Consider the following 19,358-nt stretch of genomic DNA (forward strand, 5'->3'; position numbering starts at 1 on the left):
TGGACCAGTAGGATTTAGTTTTAATTTAGATGAAATTGCTACAAGACAATCTAGATTTATGTCATTTGCTATAGGATACTCTAGTTTTATGTCTTTGCCATAGTATACCCTAGTTTTGTGGCTGTTTGATAAAAAAAAAATGCAATTTGACCATTATTTTAACATATTTTCTTCCTTGGTCAAGAAAAGAAAAGAAAAACTCTACCCAATATAGAGAACTCCAAAAAGATGATTTCACCCTTGGGCGTGAATGCTAGTAGCAATAGCAAGGGCATTATTGTCCACACATGTTGGATTTATGGAAAGTGCATTCTAGCGTGTTGGGGAGATTTGAGTGAATTCCAAATGTACGATGGCATTTAGACGAAACCTATTTCTAATGATGACATAAGAAGTAAGTTTTTCTATAATAGGAGTCAAGTCGATATCGTTGATGCCTCGGGTAATAGGTGGCAGACATGGTGATAATGGGACCTCATTGTTTCGCTTTTGATTATACTTATCATAAGCTAAAAAATTAATTTTTTAATCTTAAATTTAGAGTTGATTTATGAATTTTTTCATCATAGTTTATTTTTCAGCCAATACTTTTAGATCACCAAGAAAACCTATATAAATATTTTATTCATAAATTAAATGTCATTTTGTATTTTCTTTTGAAGTCAACCGATGATTATGATGTTGTTGAGTGGCAACAACGATATCGGTGCCTAGCGACGTGGATTGACGGAATGGCACAGAACGTAGATGCCATTTGAGCGGCACCGACAACAATGCTTAGCAACGTGTGGTGACGTAGGCTGATAGAATGACATTGATCGAAAGAAACTTACACTTCTATTGGCAAAGTATAAAATCCACGCGGATTACGTGACAATGTCTAACAGAACTACAAACCAGATGGTAAATATTAAATTTCTCGAGAACATAGAATTGTGCTCTCAATATTTTAATCCAGCCGTGAATTATGCTTGCTCAGCATTTAAATCCAGCCACCTCCAGGTGGTTTCACCTGCTAGATTAATGGTCTAAGGGCCCATTCAATCCTATTAAAGATCATAGGCCCACACTTAAGGCTACAAGCATTTAATACTACTTTAAAAATAATTCGAAAGAACCTCAATATAATTAAGGTGTTATGAGACATTATTTGTTGATCGGTTGAGAGGATGGATAGAGTGCCACATGATCGCGAGCCAGCCACGAGCAAGGCGCTTGGCTTGGCTATCTTCCGAACATTACGCTTGTCTTGACTATCTTCCGAACATTATCCTACGGAGGAGATGCCGCTGGTGGAGCAGGGAATGACTTCACCACATAGACAACAACATCTCATGAGCATATTCCAGGTCCTATCTCCGTCCTTAAATGTTTGACACCGTTGATTTTTTTATACGTGTTTGACTATTCGTTAGAATATAATACACGGAATGATATAAAAATAATTAATAATTAAGTAAAATTTTTAAATAAGACGAATGGTCAAACATGTATAAAAAATCAATAATGTCAAAACATTTAGAGATGGAGGGAGTATTTCACATTGCTAACTCTGGTAAATGCTTTTCCATCGTTAGCATATTCATGTCTAGCATTACTGCTAGATCACTGTATTTAGTTATCATGGGTAGTATCTTCGTTTTTCTGGATTAAAATATAATTAGTACTGACTTAGATATTCAACAGCGCCAAGGTCCCAGTTGCAACAAAGAAAAACACACCGATCAACAAAAGGACAAGTACTAGGCCTGAAATTAAACCCTGACCTTTCCGCTTGATCAGTTGAGCATATGCCTCCTTTGGATTTTGAAGGATTTTTGGATGTTATGCTAAATTCCTGTGCTCCAAAGATCCCAGAACGTTTGTTCTTATCGTGTCACCCTCCTAACAGCCATAAGTAATGTTGATTTTTCTTACAATTTCCCCTGTTTCACGAGCATTTGGACCATGAAGACTGCCAAACATCTAGAGGGGAAAAAATAGCTCAACTATTGTATAAATCATCAGATGATAGCACAGTATTGAGAATGCAAACTACAGACTCTGAAGCTCCTACAATTTTCAAATATAATTCACCGGTTCATCATTGGAGTCAAAAAGGAGTACAAAAGGCAGATATTGATGTGTAAACATTAATCATCATAAGTGCCTCTTGCAACAGCATAAACTAAGCAGGGATGTACCCTGCTCCTCTATGGTCACCACCAGGCTCAGTCAAACTGTACTTTATCCAGTTCACCAATCATTTCCTCGAACTGCAGGATACAGGTAACATCTTAAGGTTTAGCACATACACATTATTTGTAGAAGAAATACAAATGGTAGTGGGCTATCGTGGCAAGGGAGAAATGTCAAGTGGGGTATGAATACCTTTAAAATCTGTCTCAAAAAGTAATCACCATGACGCTTGATTGGTTTGGACTCCATAACATGAATAACATCCTGCATAGTTGCATGCAGATTATACGTAGTTAATCATTCTGTGAAACTAGCTGCATCATGGCATATGCCAATAATGCCTTAACTACTTCTGAGTATGATCATAATAAAATGTCATCATATAAAGGCTAGATATTCAAGAGCTAAATATCAAAATCAACCATGGAAATCATGCTTGAACTTGGAAATTTTGCACTGTTAAGAAAACATCTTACAGCTATGCAGATGACATCTAACGATGCCAAAAAGGACAGCAGAAAAGAGGTGTTGTATATCAAGACAAGAAACGGTTATAAAACAAGTGTGGGCCTCTAGAGAAGGGTATAATCATGACACATTACCTCCTTAATGTAGAAATCAAAGTCTGCACTGGAAATAATCTTTCCATTATTGTCAACCGCGTGCATTTTATGCTTGTATGTCATCAGGATAGACCTGTACAAATAGAGTTAAGTTGTTCTTGGCCTTTTGATATAATAGTAGAAAAGTAAGTTAATTAAACATACAAACCTAAGTGTTGCCTCATCCACTTCCAAATATTGCGCAAGTTTGGCAATGTTTATGGTTGAATACAATTTTAGATAGCTTCTGATTCCTGAAAGCAACTGTTGTTGCTTCACTTCATAAAGGAACAACTTCAATTGAAGACGGTATGCATCCTGTTACAAAATAGTAGAAAAAAAATTAAAAAAACGTATAAGATAAGAAAGTTAAATCCTATAGAATTATCCCCGCAAAAAAAAATCCTATAGAATTAGGCATCCAAATTAATCAGAAATACACCATTTTGTGTAATCAACAAAATTGACTAGCCTACATTCTATCATTTGCACGCGACAAACCTAGCGGCATACTCCGTCGGAGTAAATGGAATTCAAAACACTGGATTGTAACAAATGTTTTACTACAGGATAATTTACTTTGTTGAAGAGGGAAAAACATTTTCACGCTAAAACTGAATGTGTAATTGTCTGAAACATGGAAAATCAACTAAAAGGCTATTCAACTTTATTTGTTTATTTTGGCAAAGACTGATTTGGATGTCAAAACATTGCCAAACATAAGAAAGTCTACAAAAAAGTTAGCAAAAGGGCCACAAAGAATGACATCCAGTAGCTGCAGTTGCGAACAAACACAGGAGACAATTTTCTATTTTTACCGCAGTAAAAACTAGATAAGACGTATCTGTAAGCCAGAAAAATACATTATTATTTAACACCAAAAACATTACCTGGTTATAATTCGTAAGCGGCTGATCCAGGGCTGGAGGTGATGGAGTAATAAACTTGGGGCATGCGTATGAAAACAGTTCATCATATGCAGCATAGGCTTCCTCATCAAACCTCTGCATCTTTGTCATTTTGTCATTATACTTTTCTTTCAGCTGAGTGCTAACGTTCTCATCTATGAGGTTGTGCTGCGGGCATAAGGAGAGGCAAATTGCCAACAAGGCATACATCTGTTCATTTTTCTTCAATATCTGGTCATACTGTGGGGATTTCTGATGGTACTGCTTATATTTCAGAATATACAACAGGATTTTGTTGAATTCACGTATGGCTTCCACATACCTACCAGAAGAATATTGCATTAGCTAAAACACAATTCCATGGGTTTGAACAATAATCTCACATATGGGTTTTAAGAGAATACTTATCCTAGGTTTGGCTGTAAAACATGACTCAATATGGGGCAATTTCAATAGAGAATTTAAAAATAACTATATATAATGGGTTTTAAAAGAATACTTATATCCTAGGTGTGGTTGTACAACATGTCTCAATCTATGTAGACAAAGACAGAAATGGGAAGGAAGCATTTCATGTTGATAAGTACAATTTGCAAAAAGAACACTGAAGAGAAATAACGTACTCCCTCCGTTTCATACTGTAAGACTTTTTGGCATTGTCTAGATTCATCCATTAAGCAAAGTATATGGTTTGCCTGTCTGTTTGAATTCATTAATATCCATATGAATCTAGACAATGCTAGAAAGTATTACGCCGTGGAACGGAAGGAGTATATACCTAACACGGCATTATAGATTGAAATATCTCACACTTGAGTACCTGCGCATCATAAGGTTTGCAAAGCCGTAGTGGTAGATAGTGGAGATGTGACTCCCAATGACAATAGTGTAGACCCCCTGCTGGTTCAGGTCGATTGGCGCCAAGCACTTGAGGCCAGTGTGGTAGTCCCCAAGAAGGCAGTGCATCCTGAGCAGCCCGATCATGCTGTAGTAACCGAGCATCTTGAGCACATTGCTGCCGCCCTGGTAGTCGTAGCCGTCGGTGGCGGTGAACTGCTCCAGCCCTTCCTTCTCCCTCTCGAGAATCTGCGGGATCATGGACTTCTCCACCAGCGCTTGCAGGTAGTTGAGAACCCCGTACACGTTCCACGCCTGCGCAGTTCAGTTCAGAAGGGCTACAATTTCTGAGAACCAAGACGCGCGAAATTGGGCGGAGGTGGTGGGTACCTTGTCGAACTGCTTGAGCTGGTGGAGCTCGTCGTCGGTCTTGTTCTTGAGCTTGGCGCGGTACTGGCAGAAGCTCTGGAACTGGTAGACGAACTCGTCGACCATGTCCCAGAGCCACTGGTTGGGCAGCTGCATGTTGACGACGCCGTGGAGGACGACGCTGAAGAGGTCGCAGTAGTTGGCCCAGGACTCGGCGCGGCGGGCGGCGGCGAGCGGGGGCGGGAGGCGCGCGTAGGCGTGGCGGTACCAGAGCTCCCTGTAGAGGAGGAGGAAGACGTGGTCGCCGTCGCAGTAGGGCGCCACGGCCTCCGCCGACGGCCACGGCGCGTCGCGGAAGAGCCGGTCGGAGAGCCGCTGGAACCCGCCCTCGTACATCTGGTGGATCTCGTACACGTTCTTCTCCCTCACGTGCCTGTACAGGTGCGTCACGAACGTCTTCACCGAGTCCGGCACGTAGCTCGGGTCGTACGCCTCCCTCCCCGCCGCCCCCGGCCCCCCTCCTCCTCCTCCGCCGCCATCCTCCCGCTCGTACCCCGCCGCCGCCATTGTCAGGGAGCTCAGAGACACGGGAGGGAAGGGATGGAGAAGCCCGCCTCCTCCACCACTAGGGTTTTCTTTTGCCTCCCTCGTGGGCCGCGTTGGGCCGGCCTCGCCATTCCGGGCCTTACTGGGCCTGCACGTTTCGGCCCACGTAGACGGGCAAAAAAAGCTACGGTTAGTGTGGCAGACAGCTCATCAGATACTCAGATCCATCCGACAAGCCGCCACCTACCAAAATATTAATAAATATCACTAAAAACGAAATAAAAATAGATAAATTCGAATTAGAAGCGAAGCCAAGTAGTAGTATAACATTTTATAATTAATTTTTTTATTAGAGCTAAATTCGCGCGGGGAATTTTCCGAGAAAAGAAAAGAGGAGGAGGAAGTCGTTATCGTTAGAGGCGGTGGGGGGAGGAGGAGGCTAATCTGGGGGGCCGAATCGCTCGCGCTCGACCTCGCCGCCGGCCCGAATCCGGCCAGGAGGGCGACGCCGCTACTGGCCGGAGCTAGGGGTGGTGGTGGTTGGTCGAGCGGGCGGGCGGCAGGCAGGCACACACCCGTCCTCACCCTCCCCGCCGGGGAGGCATGGCCGGCGCCATGGTGGACCGGGCGACCAGCGACATGCTCATCGGGCCCGACTGGGCGAAGAACATGGAGATCTGCGACATCTGCAACCGCGACCCCGGGTACGTGCGTGCCGATCCCCCCCTCGTCCTGCGCGCTGCGCTGCGCTTGTTGGGGGCTCGATCTGCGCAAGGAAGCGGCTCGGAATTGGATCCTCTCTGGACAATCACCGTGCGACTGGGTGGGTGGGGGATGGTGGGGTGAATGCTAGATGGGGAGAGCAGGATTTGCGTGGCGGGGTGGATCTGGCTCTGCTTTGCTCGTTTCTTCGGTCTTTTGATCGTATGTAGAGAGTTCCTCTTTTGTTCGTCCTGGTAGTAACCGAATGGAACTTTCCGGAATGGCTACAATTGCGGGAGATTGATGCTTGCTTTGCTTGCCCAGTTGCGCTTCCGTTGGCTTGCTAGGTGACAAAATGATGCGCTGCAGTTGGTTCGATTGGCAAGAGCGTGGCGTTCATTTTTTCCTTCGCCATTTGTCAGCATAGATTGCGTTACTGGCGGACTGCTAGTGGAACCAACCGTGGAGAAAGTATCAACCTCCTGTATGGGCTAATCTGCTTTCGTAAACATTTTTCAATAACCTGTGAGTTCGTTCCGTAACTTAATTTCTAGTTGTGCGCCAACTAGCCGAGGAAAAGGTGCTGTACAGAAGGATTTTAACTAGTAGGAATGTTGGGTTGAGTCAGGATGGTTTATAAATATTATCTTAAGAATCCTGGAAAAAGGAGACAGTAAAATTTTTACTTGTCACTGCAACTTGATTGTTCTCGTCAGATGATAACTGCCTCATTTGAAAATGGATGCAGTTTGTCAGCTGCTGAAATAATTAGATTGGTTTCCATTAATCCTACTAGGGCTGCGTTCGTTTGAGGTAGGAGGGGGTGTTAGTTATCCGACGCAAAATACGTAGTAATAGATTAATACATGATTAATTATTAGTTAATTATAAAAGTTGTAAAATAGGTTAATATGATTTTTAAAGCAACTTTCCTATAGAAATTTTGTGCAAAAAATACACCGTTTAACAGTTCGGGAAGCGTGCTCGTGGAAAACGAGGGAATCTGGGATTTAGAGGAGTGGAGGCGAACACAACCTAGATTAGTTACTTTAGCCCAATTTGTGCTCGGTAGCTAACAACATTAATCGAAACTCTAAAGACCTCCAAGTCCAAGATTATTTGATGGTTTATATCTCTACCACACCTTTTAACCTGAAAACCTAACAGGCCCAGCCTTAGCAAGGATCAAGAGCATTAATTGCGTATGGGAGTATCTTTCATTCCTTATTGTAAGGAAGCTACTTAAGTGCTGCTTCATGATTCACCGACATGCTTATTTAAACTAGTATTGCTGTATTGCTGCCACAATGTATGATCTTTCTTACGAGTTGAATATTTACTTAGACAGACAACCTATAAGGCAATGATTCTGTTCCTATCTAGAGGTTTAATAGTTTGCCTTCCTTGATTCATGGTCAAGTTTCGTGATTGGAAACCAAATGGTTGAGTTGACTCTGAAGATGAATATTTTATCGTATTCGTATAGTAAAGAAGTTCTCTCGTTCTGGTTTGTCAATTATTGACGAGCAAACATTCATCCTGTAACAGGCAATCAAAAGATGTTGTGAAAGCACTCAAGAAAAGAATTGGACACAAAAATCCGAAAGTTCAGCTTCTTGCGCTAACTGTGAGTTTTATCATAACTTACCTCCTTTTTAATGGTGGTGCTAATGGTACAAGCAATGGAAAGAATATATCCTCTATGTATTTTAACACCGAACATATATGTCTATTGCTCAGCTATATGTCTGTGCTTCTTCTTTTGTTCATTAAGCACTACTGGTCCAATATGTATTAGTATGGTTGCCCCATATTTCATGAACATGTGTTAGTGCAATGATCAATGATACTATTATTATTTTATACACATGCAACCTGCAACACCGTTACCATGAGGGAACACCATATCTTAGTGAATATGGCAGGCTGCAAGTTCATTCTAACTTTCCAAAATCATGCAATTTAACGTAGATATAATTAATTCCTTGTCCAGCCCAAGAAAAAAAATAGAGAAAGGAAAGACCGATATATTTGATGAGGATACAACTTATTTTACTGAATTGGCTTAGATTTGAATATAACTGTTCTGGGGGGTCTCTGTTTCAGCTCTTGGAAACTGCAATCAAGAACTGTGGGGATATATTCCACATGCATGTTGCAGAAAGAGACGTGTTGCATGAGATGGTGAAGATAGTGAAGAAAAAGGTTCGATATGCTTCATAGTTTTGATACTCAAGCTGCTTTGTTTTAATGTCCTGAGTATGAAGGCATGTTCTTCTCCTATTACAGTCTGATCAGCAAGTCAAAGAGAAGGTGTTAGTAATGATAGATACATGGCAAGAGGCATTTGGAGGACCACGTGCAAGATATCCACAATACTATGCAGCGTACCATGACTTGGTGGTATGGTTTTGAAGCCTAGATCGGTTTATCACACGCTGAATTTTTCTCAGACTGAGTTTTCTGTATTTAGAAGTTGTTGCATTGGCTGATCATGTGATTAATTGGCTACCGATCTGTCTATGTTTCTTAGACTTTAGGGAATTTGCGTTGCTGTTTAGCATAGTTACCCTCCTATTTCACTATTGCAGCGTGCTGGCGCTGCATTCCCCAAGAGATCAGAACGACCTGCACCATTGTTAAACGGCCAGGCTCAAGCAGGCAGAAATGTGCGTAGTCCTGATCAACAGGATGAAGCTGAATCTTCTGCTGTAAATGACTTTCCTGCGTTGAGGTGTGCTTTCATACTTTTCATTTTCATTTTCATTTTCTGGTTTGACCTTATCTTTTCCTTTATGTTCTCTTTACCGGTTCAAGATTATCACATGAATGTTCATGCTGAAAATTATAACTGTTGGAAGATCACTAGTCTGTACCTCCTGCTGATCTGTTTAAAATAGTTTGTGTGTCAGGTGCTATGACAATACATATAGCATCCAACTACCTGTGAATTGCAATAGATCTGAAATAAATATACCATAAATTGTAGACTTAAAACAAATGATAAAATCCTAAAAGAATTGCACAAACAGTTCACATCACATCAATTGACAGCTGATACACACATGTCCAGTGCAGAGGACGTAATGCTCTATAAAAGATATTACAAATACTTTGAATATGTTTATTTAAATGTAAACCCATCCACAAAAGGATCCCTGAAAGAAAGGGGATGGATGTAGAGCACATCATCACAACCACCAACTCCTTTGAAGTAGTAAGGGTGGCTGTTGTGTCTTTTGTTGCGTCTCCAGAGAGCACCTTTGAATAACTCATTTCTTGGCGTGCCTGCTGTTTTTCTTATTTTATATTATTTTTCTGACATTTGAATTAAAACTGAATGTATGCTTATATTTCAGCATGTCAGAGATTCAGAATGCTCGTGGTATAATGGATGTTTTAGCCGAGATGCTGAATGCTTTAGACCCTGGAAACAGAGAGGTACCAAGAATACTACTCACTTTCCTCTGTACACAAATATAAGCATTTTTGAGAACAGCCCGAGCCAAACATTTTTAGCTTTGAGCCTTTGACTGTCAATAGCAAAAGAAAATCATAAAGATCAATGTTTTCAAGTCGTCTAGTCGACTCTAGTTGCCATGGAACCGACCAAGCGATTAGTCGTCGACCAGATCGACTAGCCAAGCGACTAGTCGTTGATCCATTGCATTCCTGATCGTCCGTTATATTTCAGGACATATACATAAGATATAATATATATTACTATATGTAGTTACACACACACACACACACACACATTATATCATAGTCAAGCGCAGCCACCAGGAGAAAATAAGAAGAGAATAGGAGGTAGGAATGCAATGGGTTAAGTCCTGAGCAATGGGCAGTATATTGCTAACCCTAGTGGGCCATATTTCTAGTCCAATGCTCATCTCGCAGCCCAAGTAAGTAGGTCCGTCTGGGAAACAACCGCTGACCTGGTTGTCCACCTCTAGTCGGACGACCAGGGTTCTAATCGAGCTAATCGAGCCGGAGTCCCTGATCGAGCTCAGATCACTGATAAGGATGACTAATCGCGACTAATCGGACGACTTGAAAACATTGATAAAGATTAATGACATAAGAATGATGTTACTAGATTTATCGTGAAACAAACTATTATTATTGGTCAAAATAGCACATTGAATACCATGTCGAAATCCAAAAGTGCTTATATTTGTGGATGGAGGAAATATTTACTTCTTTTAAACTCAAGCTACACACACAAAAAAAATGCACATCTTAAGTTAGTGTCTCAAATACCAGTTACAGAGAAACCGTCCATCTTGTTTATTTTGATAAATAACTCTAAACATCTTTTAATGGTCTTGTTCTAAGTTCTAACCACATAGAACTTTCTATGTTGTGGAGCATGTTTTTGCCCTAACTTTGCTTAGATTATATGAACATTGAGTATGTGGCATGTAAGCCAATCTATCCAATGTTTTTTTATCTTAGATATTGAAGCATGAAACAGTATTTCTTTATTTTGATGCTTTTGATAACACACATATGTGGTTTTGGACATCCATATTTGAAAATTTTAGCCTAAAGGAGTACTCCATTATATTTTAAAATCCATTTAGATTGGAAGGAGAGACAGAAAATATAAATGGAATTTTAGTTTGAGGTTCAAATTTATACTTGTATGTCATACTCCCAGCTCTATTCTTAGTTACTTAACAACCACCTATTCTATTAAGGTTTATTTATTATGTTTCTCTACACAGGGACTAAGGCAGGAGGTAATTGTGGAGCTTGTTGATCAGTGCCGCACCTACAAGCAGAGAGTGGTACAAGTAGTTAATGGTACAACGTGAGTAAATCTAATTTTGGTGAATATAATTTTTCTTCTAAGAGATGGATGAAGTTGTCTGACTAAATTTTCTCAACCATGGATTATGGGTATGTGTATGAGTAGAGGCTGGTAAAAAAGATGATCTTTGTCAATTTTGTGGATTAATCTCAGCAACATTTTTCCCGTGTGAGATATAATGCTACTGCTTAAGAGGAGCTTGTGGAACTATCTTATAAAGCATTTGGATCAAATTATAAAATATTCGCCCATGAAAAGCTGGCAAAAGTAGCCCATTTAACTATTTATTGCAATATAATAAAATGTTGGTTTCACCACTTGCAGGGATGAGGAACTTATGTCACAAGGGCTTGCACTAAATGATGACTTGCAACGTGTTCTAGCAAAGCACGATGCAATTGCTGCAGGCATTGCAGTTCGAGTGGAGAAAAAACCCAAGTCTCTGCAAGCACTTGTAGACACGGAGGATTCCATGAACCAAGACTCTAAGAAAGAGCAGGCACTTGTAGATATTGAGGATCCTACAACCCAAGACTCTAATAAAGAACTAAACCAAAGGTTATAATCTTCTCCTGTCACATCTGCATATTTATTAGTTCTAGGTAATGTTGAATGATACAAGCCCATGTGTGCATGATTAGCATTGATGGTGGAAACAAGTTTGGAAATATTAATTAACCAGGCAACGAGTGCTTAAACACTGCAATATAGTTCTTCAGCTTTGGTGATATGGTAATGTCCATCATGTTTCTGTGGGTCTATCAGGCTTTTCCTTCTCTTGCAGACTTTTGTCGTTGTAAACTGCTTGGTCTAAAGAACATCCACGTTTGTAAATTGTAATTGATCATTACAATTTCTGCTTTACCAGTAGACAAGTTAAAATTGGCAGCAATTTGCCCAATGTGGTCCCGGTGTAGTGTACCTGTGTAGGCTTGTGAACATATTAACTGCCAGACAACTTGTTGCTTACAAGTGATAAAATTTCCTATTAATGTTCCTGATAAAGCCAGTATGATAAACACTGGTTAAAATCCAAAAAGTCACCACTTGTTGCTTACCTCCTACAGCTCTTTTTCGGTAAACACCCCTACAAGTCTGATAACATTGCGAAACAAAACTCCTCTAAAAATCAATGCATTTATCACTAGCCCCCGACAAGTTTTTTTTTTTTTTGGTTGTTGTTATCAACACCCCTACAATCCATTTTATCATCAAATTCCCCTGGCCACTAGGGCTTAATTTTTTCTGTTCTTTTCTTGTTTAATCATGAAAGGTCAATGATCATATGGCATCACAACTGCGCCTACAGATGCTAGTGACCCTAATCACTGGACAATCCCACCCTTATTGGTGGCTCCGTTTCTGCCCACAGCCCTTGCATAGTTGCATTACTGGTACAGCAAAATTATTAGGATATGAGGATATGTTGGAGGGTAGGCCGACCTATTTGCATATGTACATATCATACTTGGTAGCCACTGTTTGCGTATGAATAGCCTCAGCCTGTCTCCTCATGGTAGTCACTGTATCTCACTGACTGGGTCCCATAACTGCTAAAACGTACATTTCTTGAATCTAGCCAAATTTTATGATCCAAGCTGCATGATTAGTGTTAATTTGTTTGTTTCTCTTTCCTTTCATAGTGTTGCCAGACCATGATGATGCTCTATATTTGTTCCTTTTTTTTTGTTATTTATCATTTTTTTTACCTTGTTTCTTTAATAACATCTGTTTGCATGTGACCTGCCTTTGTAACAGTGTGGGTGAGCAGTCACCATTTGAGCAACTAGCGCTTCCAGCACCTCCAATGTCGAATGGCTCAGCAACACCAGCACCAAAATCTGATCCTGGTGATCTTCTTAGTTGGGATGACAACCCATCTACAGCAGAAAATTCACTAGCGCTTGTACCAGTCACTGATCCAGTGATTGACTCTACTTCAAGTCAAAATGCACTAGCTATCGTTGACATATTTTCTCAAAACAACACCAACAACAGTGCCAAACCAGCTGACCCCTTTGGTGTCAATTCAAGTTCCACTCTTCCTGGATCACAGCCATACAATGCTCCAACCCAGCATCCTCTGCAAGCACAGCAGCCTCAGCCAGTGGGGCTCTATCCTAATGGGGGAGCTGTGAACCCTGGAACATCTTACGACCAGTCATCCCAGTTTAATCACACAAATCCTGGGTGGAATGGTCAAATTGCGAACCATGCAACACCTCCAGCACAGCAAACAGTGAATTATGGTATTGCAATTCATTTATACGTTTACATTTCTCAACCTTTTATCTATACCATCCCTATCATTGAATGTCAGAACTACGCATGTTCATGCTTGTATTCTGTTTGAACTTTGAAGAAATCGTGACCAGATGTCCTGAATTTTGTAGATGATCAAAGTGGAGCCCTTCCACCACCTCCTTGGGAAGCCCAGTCAGTTGCAAGCAGCGACATGTCAAATGGCCAATTGGGAGGCATGCATTCTCACCCGGTGTCAAATGGCCAGTTCGGAGGTATGCCATCTCTCCCTACGCCACCACCAAACCAGATCGGTGGGATGCAGTCACTGCACCCGCAGATGAACCATATGGGAGCTCCACAGGCCCAGCCAATGTACAACCACCAACCGGGAGCGATGCTACCTCCAGCCATGCAACCCAGCCAACCGGCTGTAACACAGATGCAACCAGGCTATGGAAACCAGTTTGGTTCTCTGCCACAGCAGCCCATGCCAGGGATGCAATTCGCCGGAATGCAACCTTCGCCAATGCTCCCAGGAGCACAGCCAGTCATGATGTATGGACAGACGATGCCAGGTCTACAGTTCGCAGTCATGCCGCAACCACGAATGTATGGTCCCCAGATGTCCCAATACCGGCTTGTGCAGCAGCAAGCTGCACAATACTACAGCAACAGCCAGGCGAGGCCAACATACTACTCTGCTATGAATGACCTCTCCCAGAAAATGTATGGCCTTTCCACGCAAGACAACTACATGGGGATGAACAGCTCGTCCTACTCGACAACACCTTCATCATCATCTTCCATGGGGCAACCTATAAAGACATCCAAGCCTGAGGACAAGCTGTTTGGAGATCTTCTTAGCATTGCCAAGACAAAGCAGAACAAAGCTTAACAAAAGCGTCAGTCGATTGAGTAAAAATTGTTTGAGAGAGGTCGAGTATCTCGTGTAATTGTCACACATTTTTTTCCCCACGTGGCTGTGATCATACATACGCTTGTAGCATTTGAATGTACGTATAATCTTGTTCCGGTTTTTTGTACGATATGCCTCGCTGATTGATTTCATTTGATTCGTTATATACATACATGCCCTGTGTACTGATCACGACAGCTGAGAGGATAATAATATGCTGGTAAATTAGTAAATGATGATCTGATAAACATGTAATATTGGTTTTTTTTTCACCCTGATGTACTTACTGTCTTTAATAATAGCAGAACTGTTTTGGTACCAGCTGCCTTGGTGTCAGTCTGTGCTGTACTCTACCTGCTAAAAGAGGCATCTGCGATGAACGCCACCCAATCTAGATATGATATGGATATCTTCATTGATGCTACGCAGCAACGAGTCTATTGTCCATATGTGTACAGTATGCATGTGTGCATGAAAAGGGTACAGGTCTATGTCACTAGTAGTTACTCCAGTAGTATTTACTATCGGCTGCCAAACTAGGGTAAATTAAAGCTACGACACAACTTGTTATATCATCACCAACTTGATCTTCCACATCTTTAGGTATTGCTCTGATGTTTCAGATTAGTATTATTATTATCGTTACCTGATACTGGTTTCCTACTTATCGTTTTAGACATCGATATAGTTAGCAATCTACATGTTTCATTATTAATCTTTTAAATTGTTGTTTACAAAAGTTACTAAAAAATAACTGCTCCGAGCTATTTCTGCCTGCCGCCATTTATCTAAATAAAAACTATTTCTCTACTTACCTCATCATTTCAACCCATCATAATCATTCTCCATTTAATATTCTCACGTACATTTTCTTCTCAACCAATCACAATATTTTTTCAATCATTCTCACTACTTTCTCAGTCCCCATGCCCAACTCTAAAATGGTTACATTTTGAGACAGAGTAAGTATTAAGTTTTGCTATACACATGCTATGTAAATTTTTGACTAAAAATCACATGAATGTAACTAAATTATATTTATAATATAACTAATATATAGTTATAATGTAAATCGTATGTAATTCCAATGTAATTAGCATCAAGCTATATGTGTATTCTTTTATTTGATTAGACTTACATGTTAGTATATGCTAGTTAAATTGCAGTTAATTACTATATTTGTTTCAATACATTAGTATTTCTAGGTTGTTCAGTAGATTAACACAAAGGAGAAAAGACTATAGTGGTCTTTAATAAATGATGAATGGATGGGGGCGTGAGGTTTGGTTAAGATAAAGTGGAGAGAATTTTGAATAGGAAGTGATGGATCGATGAAGCAAGTAGTACTGTAGATAGTGCTAGAAATGCTATATTTTGGAACAAGATTCAAATCCTAGAAATGTTTATATTCTGGAACGAAGGAAGTCTATTAATTAGAAATATATTATAATTACATATGTGTGATTTAAGGGAAAAATCACTTGGGTGGCACTCACATGCAAAAGTGTTTTCATGACAAATCTATTGTTTCCTCGCACCAAATTCTAATACTTTTAATTGTTTAAGGCTCTAGAAGGGCATATATTTAGGAACGAAGGTTATATACTCCATCCATAAAAGAAGATAGTTTTAGATAAACTAAACATGAGATTAAAATACTATTTTGCTCTTCACTAATATGTATAGGAAACGAGGAAGAGTAGAAATCGATCTGACATATTTATACCATACCATCTATCAGGGGCGCATCCAGCAAAAAATAGTAGGGGGTCTGACCGGATGACCAAGCTGTCCGACATAAATTGAAATATGTTGTCTCATATGTTTTAATTTTTCTAGATACACTTGCTAACATATCCATGGAAGAAATTTGTAGGGGTATTAGGGGGGTCTCCATGGTTCCGGCGCCGGTAAGGGGGCTGAAGACCCCCTGCCCACACGCCAGCTCCGTCGCTACCATCTAAAAATATATTCATTGTAGAACAGTTTCTTTACTAAAACTACATTATTCTATTACCCTCGTCTCAAAATATAAAATTTGCATTTTTAGGTTGTTTAATAGGGATTAAGGTTGAGAAAAAAACTATGTTATTCTTTAATACACTAGCATATTATACATGTGTTGCAACATGATCTTATTAAAAATATCATAAGCATGTTATTAAAGTAGAATTAATAAATTTGGTTTGATATATAGGTTCCAGATATCTTTTCTTTCCAAAAAAGAAGAAAGTTGGTGATAGGATATGTGATAGATTCACCACCACCGTCACTCTCTTGTGTATAAGTATAGATAAGGAATGAGTGATACATAAAGAATATGTAAGAATAAAACGAGAAACATGAATAATGAATGATTGGACAAGTAACAGAAAATATTCATATTTTAATTATAAAAATTCTTAAATTTAAGACTATTTGCATTTTAATAAAAATTTAAACTATAAAAATACTTAAAATTTAAAACGGCACGAGTACGAGTATCTAGGAACGGACTCGATCTTGTAAGACCTGAGGAAGCGAAAAGCGAATGCAAACTAACCATTTGCAACAAGCTAGCTGGAGCCCGGAGGAGCACACACATGAATTTTCTGCAGCATGCAACACACACGGGGGCGTGTGATCTAGTACTGCCATGTCTGTACTAGCTAGCTAGGCTGTGTGTGCAAGTATATATATATATATATATATCTGTGTGTGTGTGCGCGCGCGCGCCTCCACGTGTACGGCTCGATTCGATCTCTCCACGCATCGAATCCCTCATGATCGATCAGTCGCTTCGCTCGCTAGCTCGTACGTGCATGCTGCCCTGCTTAGGATCAGCTGAAGGCACAGCGGCGAGGAATGTACGAAATTTCGTCCGTTCATTTTAAGAATCAACGGACTAGATTTTTGTACTATAGTATTTTGTGCTATAATATTTTTACTACGGTGCGTTAAGCTGATTTGAGCTATTCGATTTAGATCTACTGATGATGATAGATACAACTATCAAAGTTATAGTTGCTGTAGCAACTTCACTGGAGCCGGATCCTGCCCTGCCGCCCTCATCGGTAGCATAGCAACTTCTGCGAACGGACAACCTGATCATGCGTGCACTCGTCTACAAACTCAATCTTACACGCAATACATATGATCTACCGACGCTCTTTATCTTTTCGCTTCTGTTTTTATTTATAATTAAAATTTAAAGTATTAAATTTAAAGTTAATTTTGGAGTTTTTTATCCTAATTTATTTGTAGCCTTTGTTTTTATATACTCCGTAGCTAAGAAGACATATATAAACATTTTATTCGTGAATTAATTTTCATTAGCACAAATATATCGGTTTAGGTTTTTTTTCTAAAAATGGTAAACTTTAATAACCCTACTAGCTTGCACGTATGTACGTAATCCCTCGGTTTCATGATATAAAGATGTTCGATTTTTTGCTTGCAATATTTGACCATTTGACTTATTTAAAAAATTATAGAAATATTTATGACTTTATTATCAAAAGAACTCTAAACACAACTTGTTATTTTTTATATTTGTACTAAATTTTTAAATAAAACGAATGATCAAATGTTACAATAAAAAAAGTCAAACATCTTTCCTTACAAAACAGAAAACGGAGGTAGCACATACGTACGTAGGTATAGCGTTAATTCTATGCACCGTTAATTGCAGTACACATATATATTGCGTGTACGTACGTACGCGTAATATATACCTTTGGCATGTGTGTATTTATCCACTGTGACCACCTTCCCGGCTGGGCGAGACGACTAAAGTTATCTAGTTAGATGTAATTATTTATAAAAACCTACTCACTTTGTTTTATATTATAAAACTTTACACGAGACTTACTTAAACTCATACATACATCGTGTGTGTATATATATATATTAAGACTAATACGCGCACCCCTTTTAGTATAAGTTATTCTACACCCCCTCACTTCCAAGGCCTTCCAATGTCCATCCTATCTCTCACCCCTCTTTCCTAGGCTCAAAAATCATTTCCACCTCAATTAAAGGCTGGTCAAAGAGTTTTCCACGTGGGTCAACCTCTTATGGGCTTCCCCTCTTATTTAACTAAGCCCACCTCTTGTCTCCCAGGAATTTTGCAGTAACACGAAGAAAAAAATGCAGTAAAACGACAACTAATTCACAGTAACAACGTCTAAACATATCCATGAGGGATCTACTTTTTTAAAACACTTTTTTTAAATAATTCAGTAGAAACGTTTTTAAAAAATAATATATGAGGTGAGAGATAAAGTTGTTTAAAGTTTGGAATCTTAAGAAATATCTATAGGATTTGTATTAGCATACACTAATGTTATAGCAATAGCTGCAGTAACGCTATACATTCTATGTAGCAATAAGACCATATTACTATAAAATATGAGTATTGTTACTGCAATTATACAGTAACATAGCGATATAAGTGTAGTAACATGTGCGCTCTTACTGCACAATTACATTAACGTCGTGATATAAGTATAACAACATCATGATCAAAGGACAGTAACACGAGGTGTGACTGCATACTATCGATACAATGCAATTAATACATATGGGAGAACTAAAAGGTTATATTTCCAATTTTTAGAGAGCAATATCTCATGTCTTATATTATTTTTTAAAACTGTTTCCACTACCATGGTTAAAAAAATATGATTTAAAAAACTAGATCCGTCATGATGTTGTCACTGTATTTTATAAGTCATGTTACTATATTTTTGCCTTCGTGTTACTGCATCTTTCAGACAGACGGGACTGGACAAATGTGAGGTGTGGAGGAAGATTAAAGGACGGATTTGACCGACGTAGGAGAGGTTTGACCAGACATGAGAGAGGCTTTGGGCTCTTAGAAGGAGGTGGAAGGTAGGTTTGGGCCTTATGAGGGGAGGGGGCATAGAATAGCTTATTTTATGGGGGTGCACATATTAGTTTTGATATATATATATATATATATATATATATATATATATATATATATATATATATATATATATATATGATTTTATATAAATCTGATAAAACTAGAAATTAAGCTTTACACTTGAAAACAGATGAATATCTAATTCCTTATTTATACATGTAACCATGAACGCAAGGTCAATTAAATTTCGAATTAGTTAATTACTCTTCTGGCAAGATGCTAACTTCCTTTCGTCGCCAAGTCTTAGAAAGTTCTCTTAATCTCCCTTTTTAACGTGACCTTTGTTATACGCAATTCATTATCACATACC

The 19,358-nt window shown here is 39.4% G+C and overlaps 2 protein-coding genes across 2 annotated transcripts; one reads left to right on the forward strand and one right to left on the reverse strand.

Moving 5' to 3' along the window:
• Nucleotides 1-1,960: 1,960 nt before the first annotated feature.
• On the reverse strand, nt 1,961-5,463 carry LOC102701385 (eukaryotic translation initiation factor 3 subunit L-like). Its single transcript, XM_006643878.1, has 7 exons — nt 4,916-5,463; nt 4,509-4,840; nt 3,671-4,010; nt 2,950-3,098; nt 2,781-2,874; nt 2,371-2,442; nt 1,961-2,255 (listed from the first exon to the last, which is right to left on the reverse strand). The coding sequence occupies exons 1-7, from the start codon at nt 5,459-5,461 to the stop codon at nt 2,211-2,213; spliced, it is 1,578 nt and encodes a 525-aa protein (XP_006643941.1). The 5' UTR covers nt 5,462-5,463; the 3' UTR covers nt 1,961-2,210.
• Nucleotides 5,464-5,827: 364 nt separating this feature from the next.
• On the forward strand, nt 5,828-14,245 carry LOC102701662 (TOM1-like protein 9). Its single transcript, XM_006643879.3, has 10 exons — nt 5,828-6,144; nt 7,691-7,769; nt 8,249-8,347; nt 8,432-8,545; nt 8,734-8,876; nt 9,502-9,583; nt 10,873-10,958; nt 11,283-11,516; nt 12,717-13,207; nt 13,352-14,245. The coding sequence occupies exons 1-10, from the start codon at nt 6,044-6,046 to the stop codon at nt 14,095-14,097; spliced, it is 2,175 nt and encodes a 724-aa protein (XP_006643942.1). The 5' UTR covers nt 5,828-6,043; the 3' UTR covers nt 14,098-14,245.
• The last annotated feature ends 5,113 nt before the right edge of the window (nt 14,246-19,358 follow it).

This window comes from Oryza brachyantha, chromosome 1 (assembly GCF_000231095.2).
Source record: "Oryza brachyantha chromosome 1, ObraRS2, whole genome shotgun sequence".
Lineage (NCBI taxonomy): Eukaryota > Viridiplantae > Streptophyta > Magnoliopsida > Poales > Poaceae > Oryza > Oryza brachyantha.

Excerpts from the sequence above, each read along its gene's own strand:
- LOC102701662 (XM_006643879.3), top strand. The coding sequence starts at position 6,044 with ATGGCCGGCGCCATGGTGGACCGGGCGACCAGCGACATGCTCATCGGG. Across the intron at positions 7,770-8,248 it reads TTCAGCTTCTTGCGCTAACT|CTCTTGGAAACTGCAATCAA; the intron begins GTGAGTTTTATC and ends TCTCTGTTTCAG. Across the intron at positions 11,517-12,716 it reads AATAAAGAACTAAACCAAAG|TGTGGGTGAGCAGTCACCAT; the intron begins GTTATAATCTTC and ends CCTTTGTAACAG.
- LOC102701385 (XM_006643878.1), bottom strand. The coding sequence starts at position 5,461 with ATGGCGGCGGCGGGGTACGAGCGGGAGGATGGCGGCGGAGGAGGAGGA. Across the intron at positions 4,841-4,915 it reads AGCTCAAGCAGTTCGACAAG|GCGTGGAACGTGTACGGGGT; the intron begins GTACCCACCACC and ends TGAACTGCGCAG. Across the intron at positions 3,099-3,670 it reads CGCTTACGAATTATAACCAG|GATGCATACCGTCTTCAATT; the intron begins GTAATGTTTTTG and ends ATTTTGTAACAG.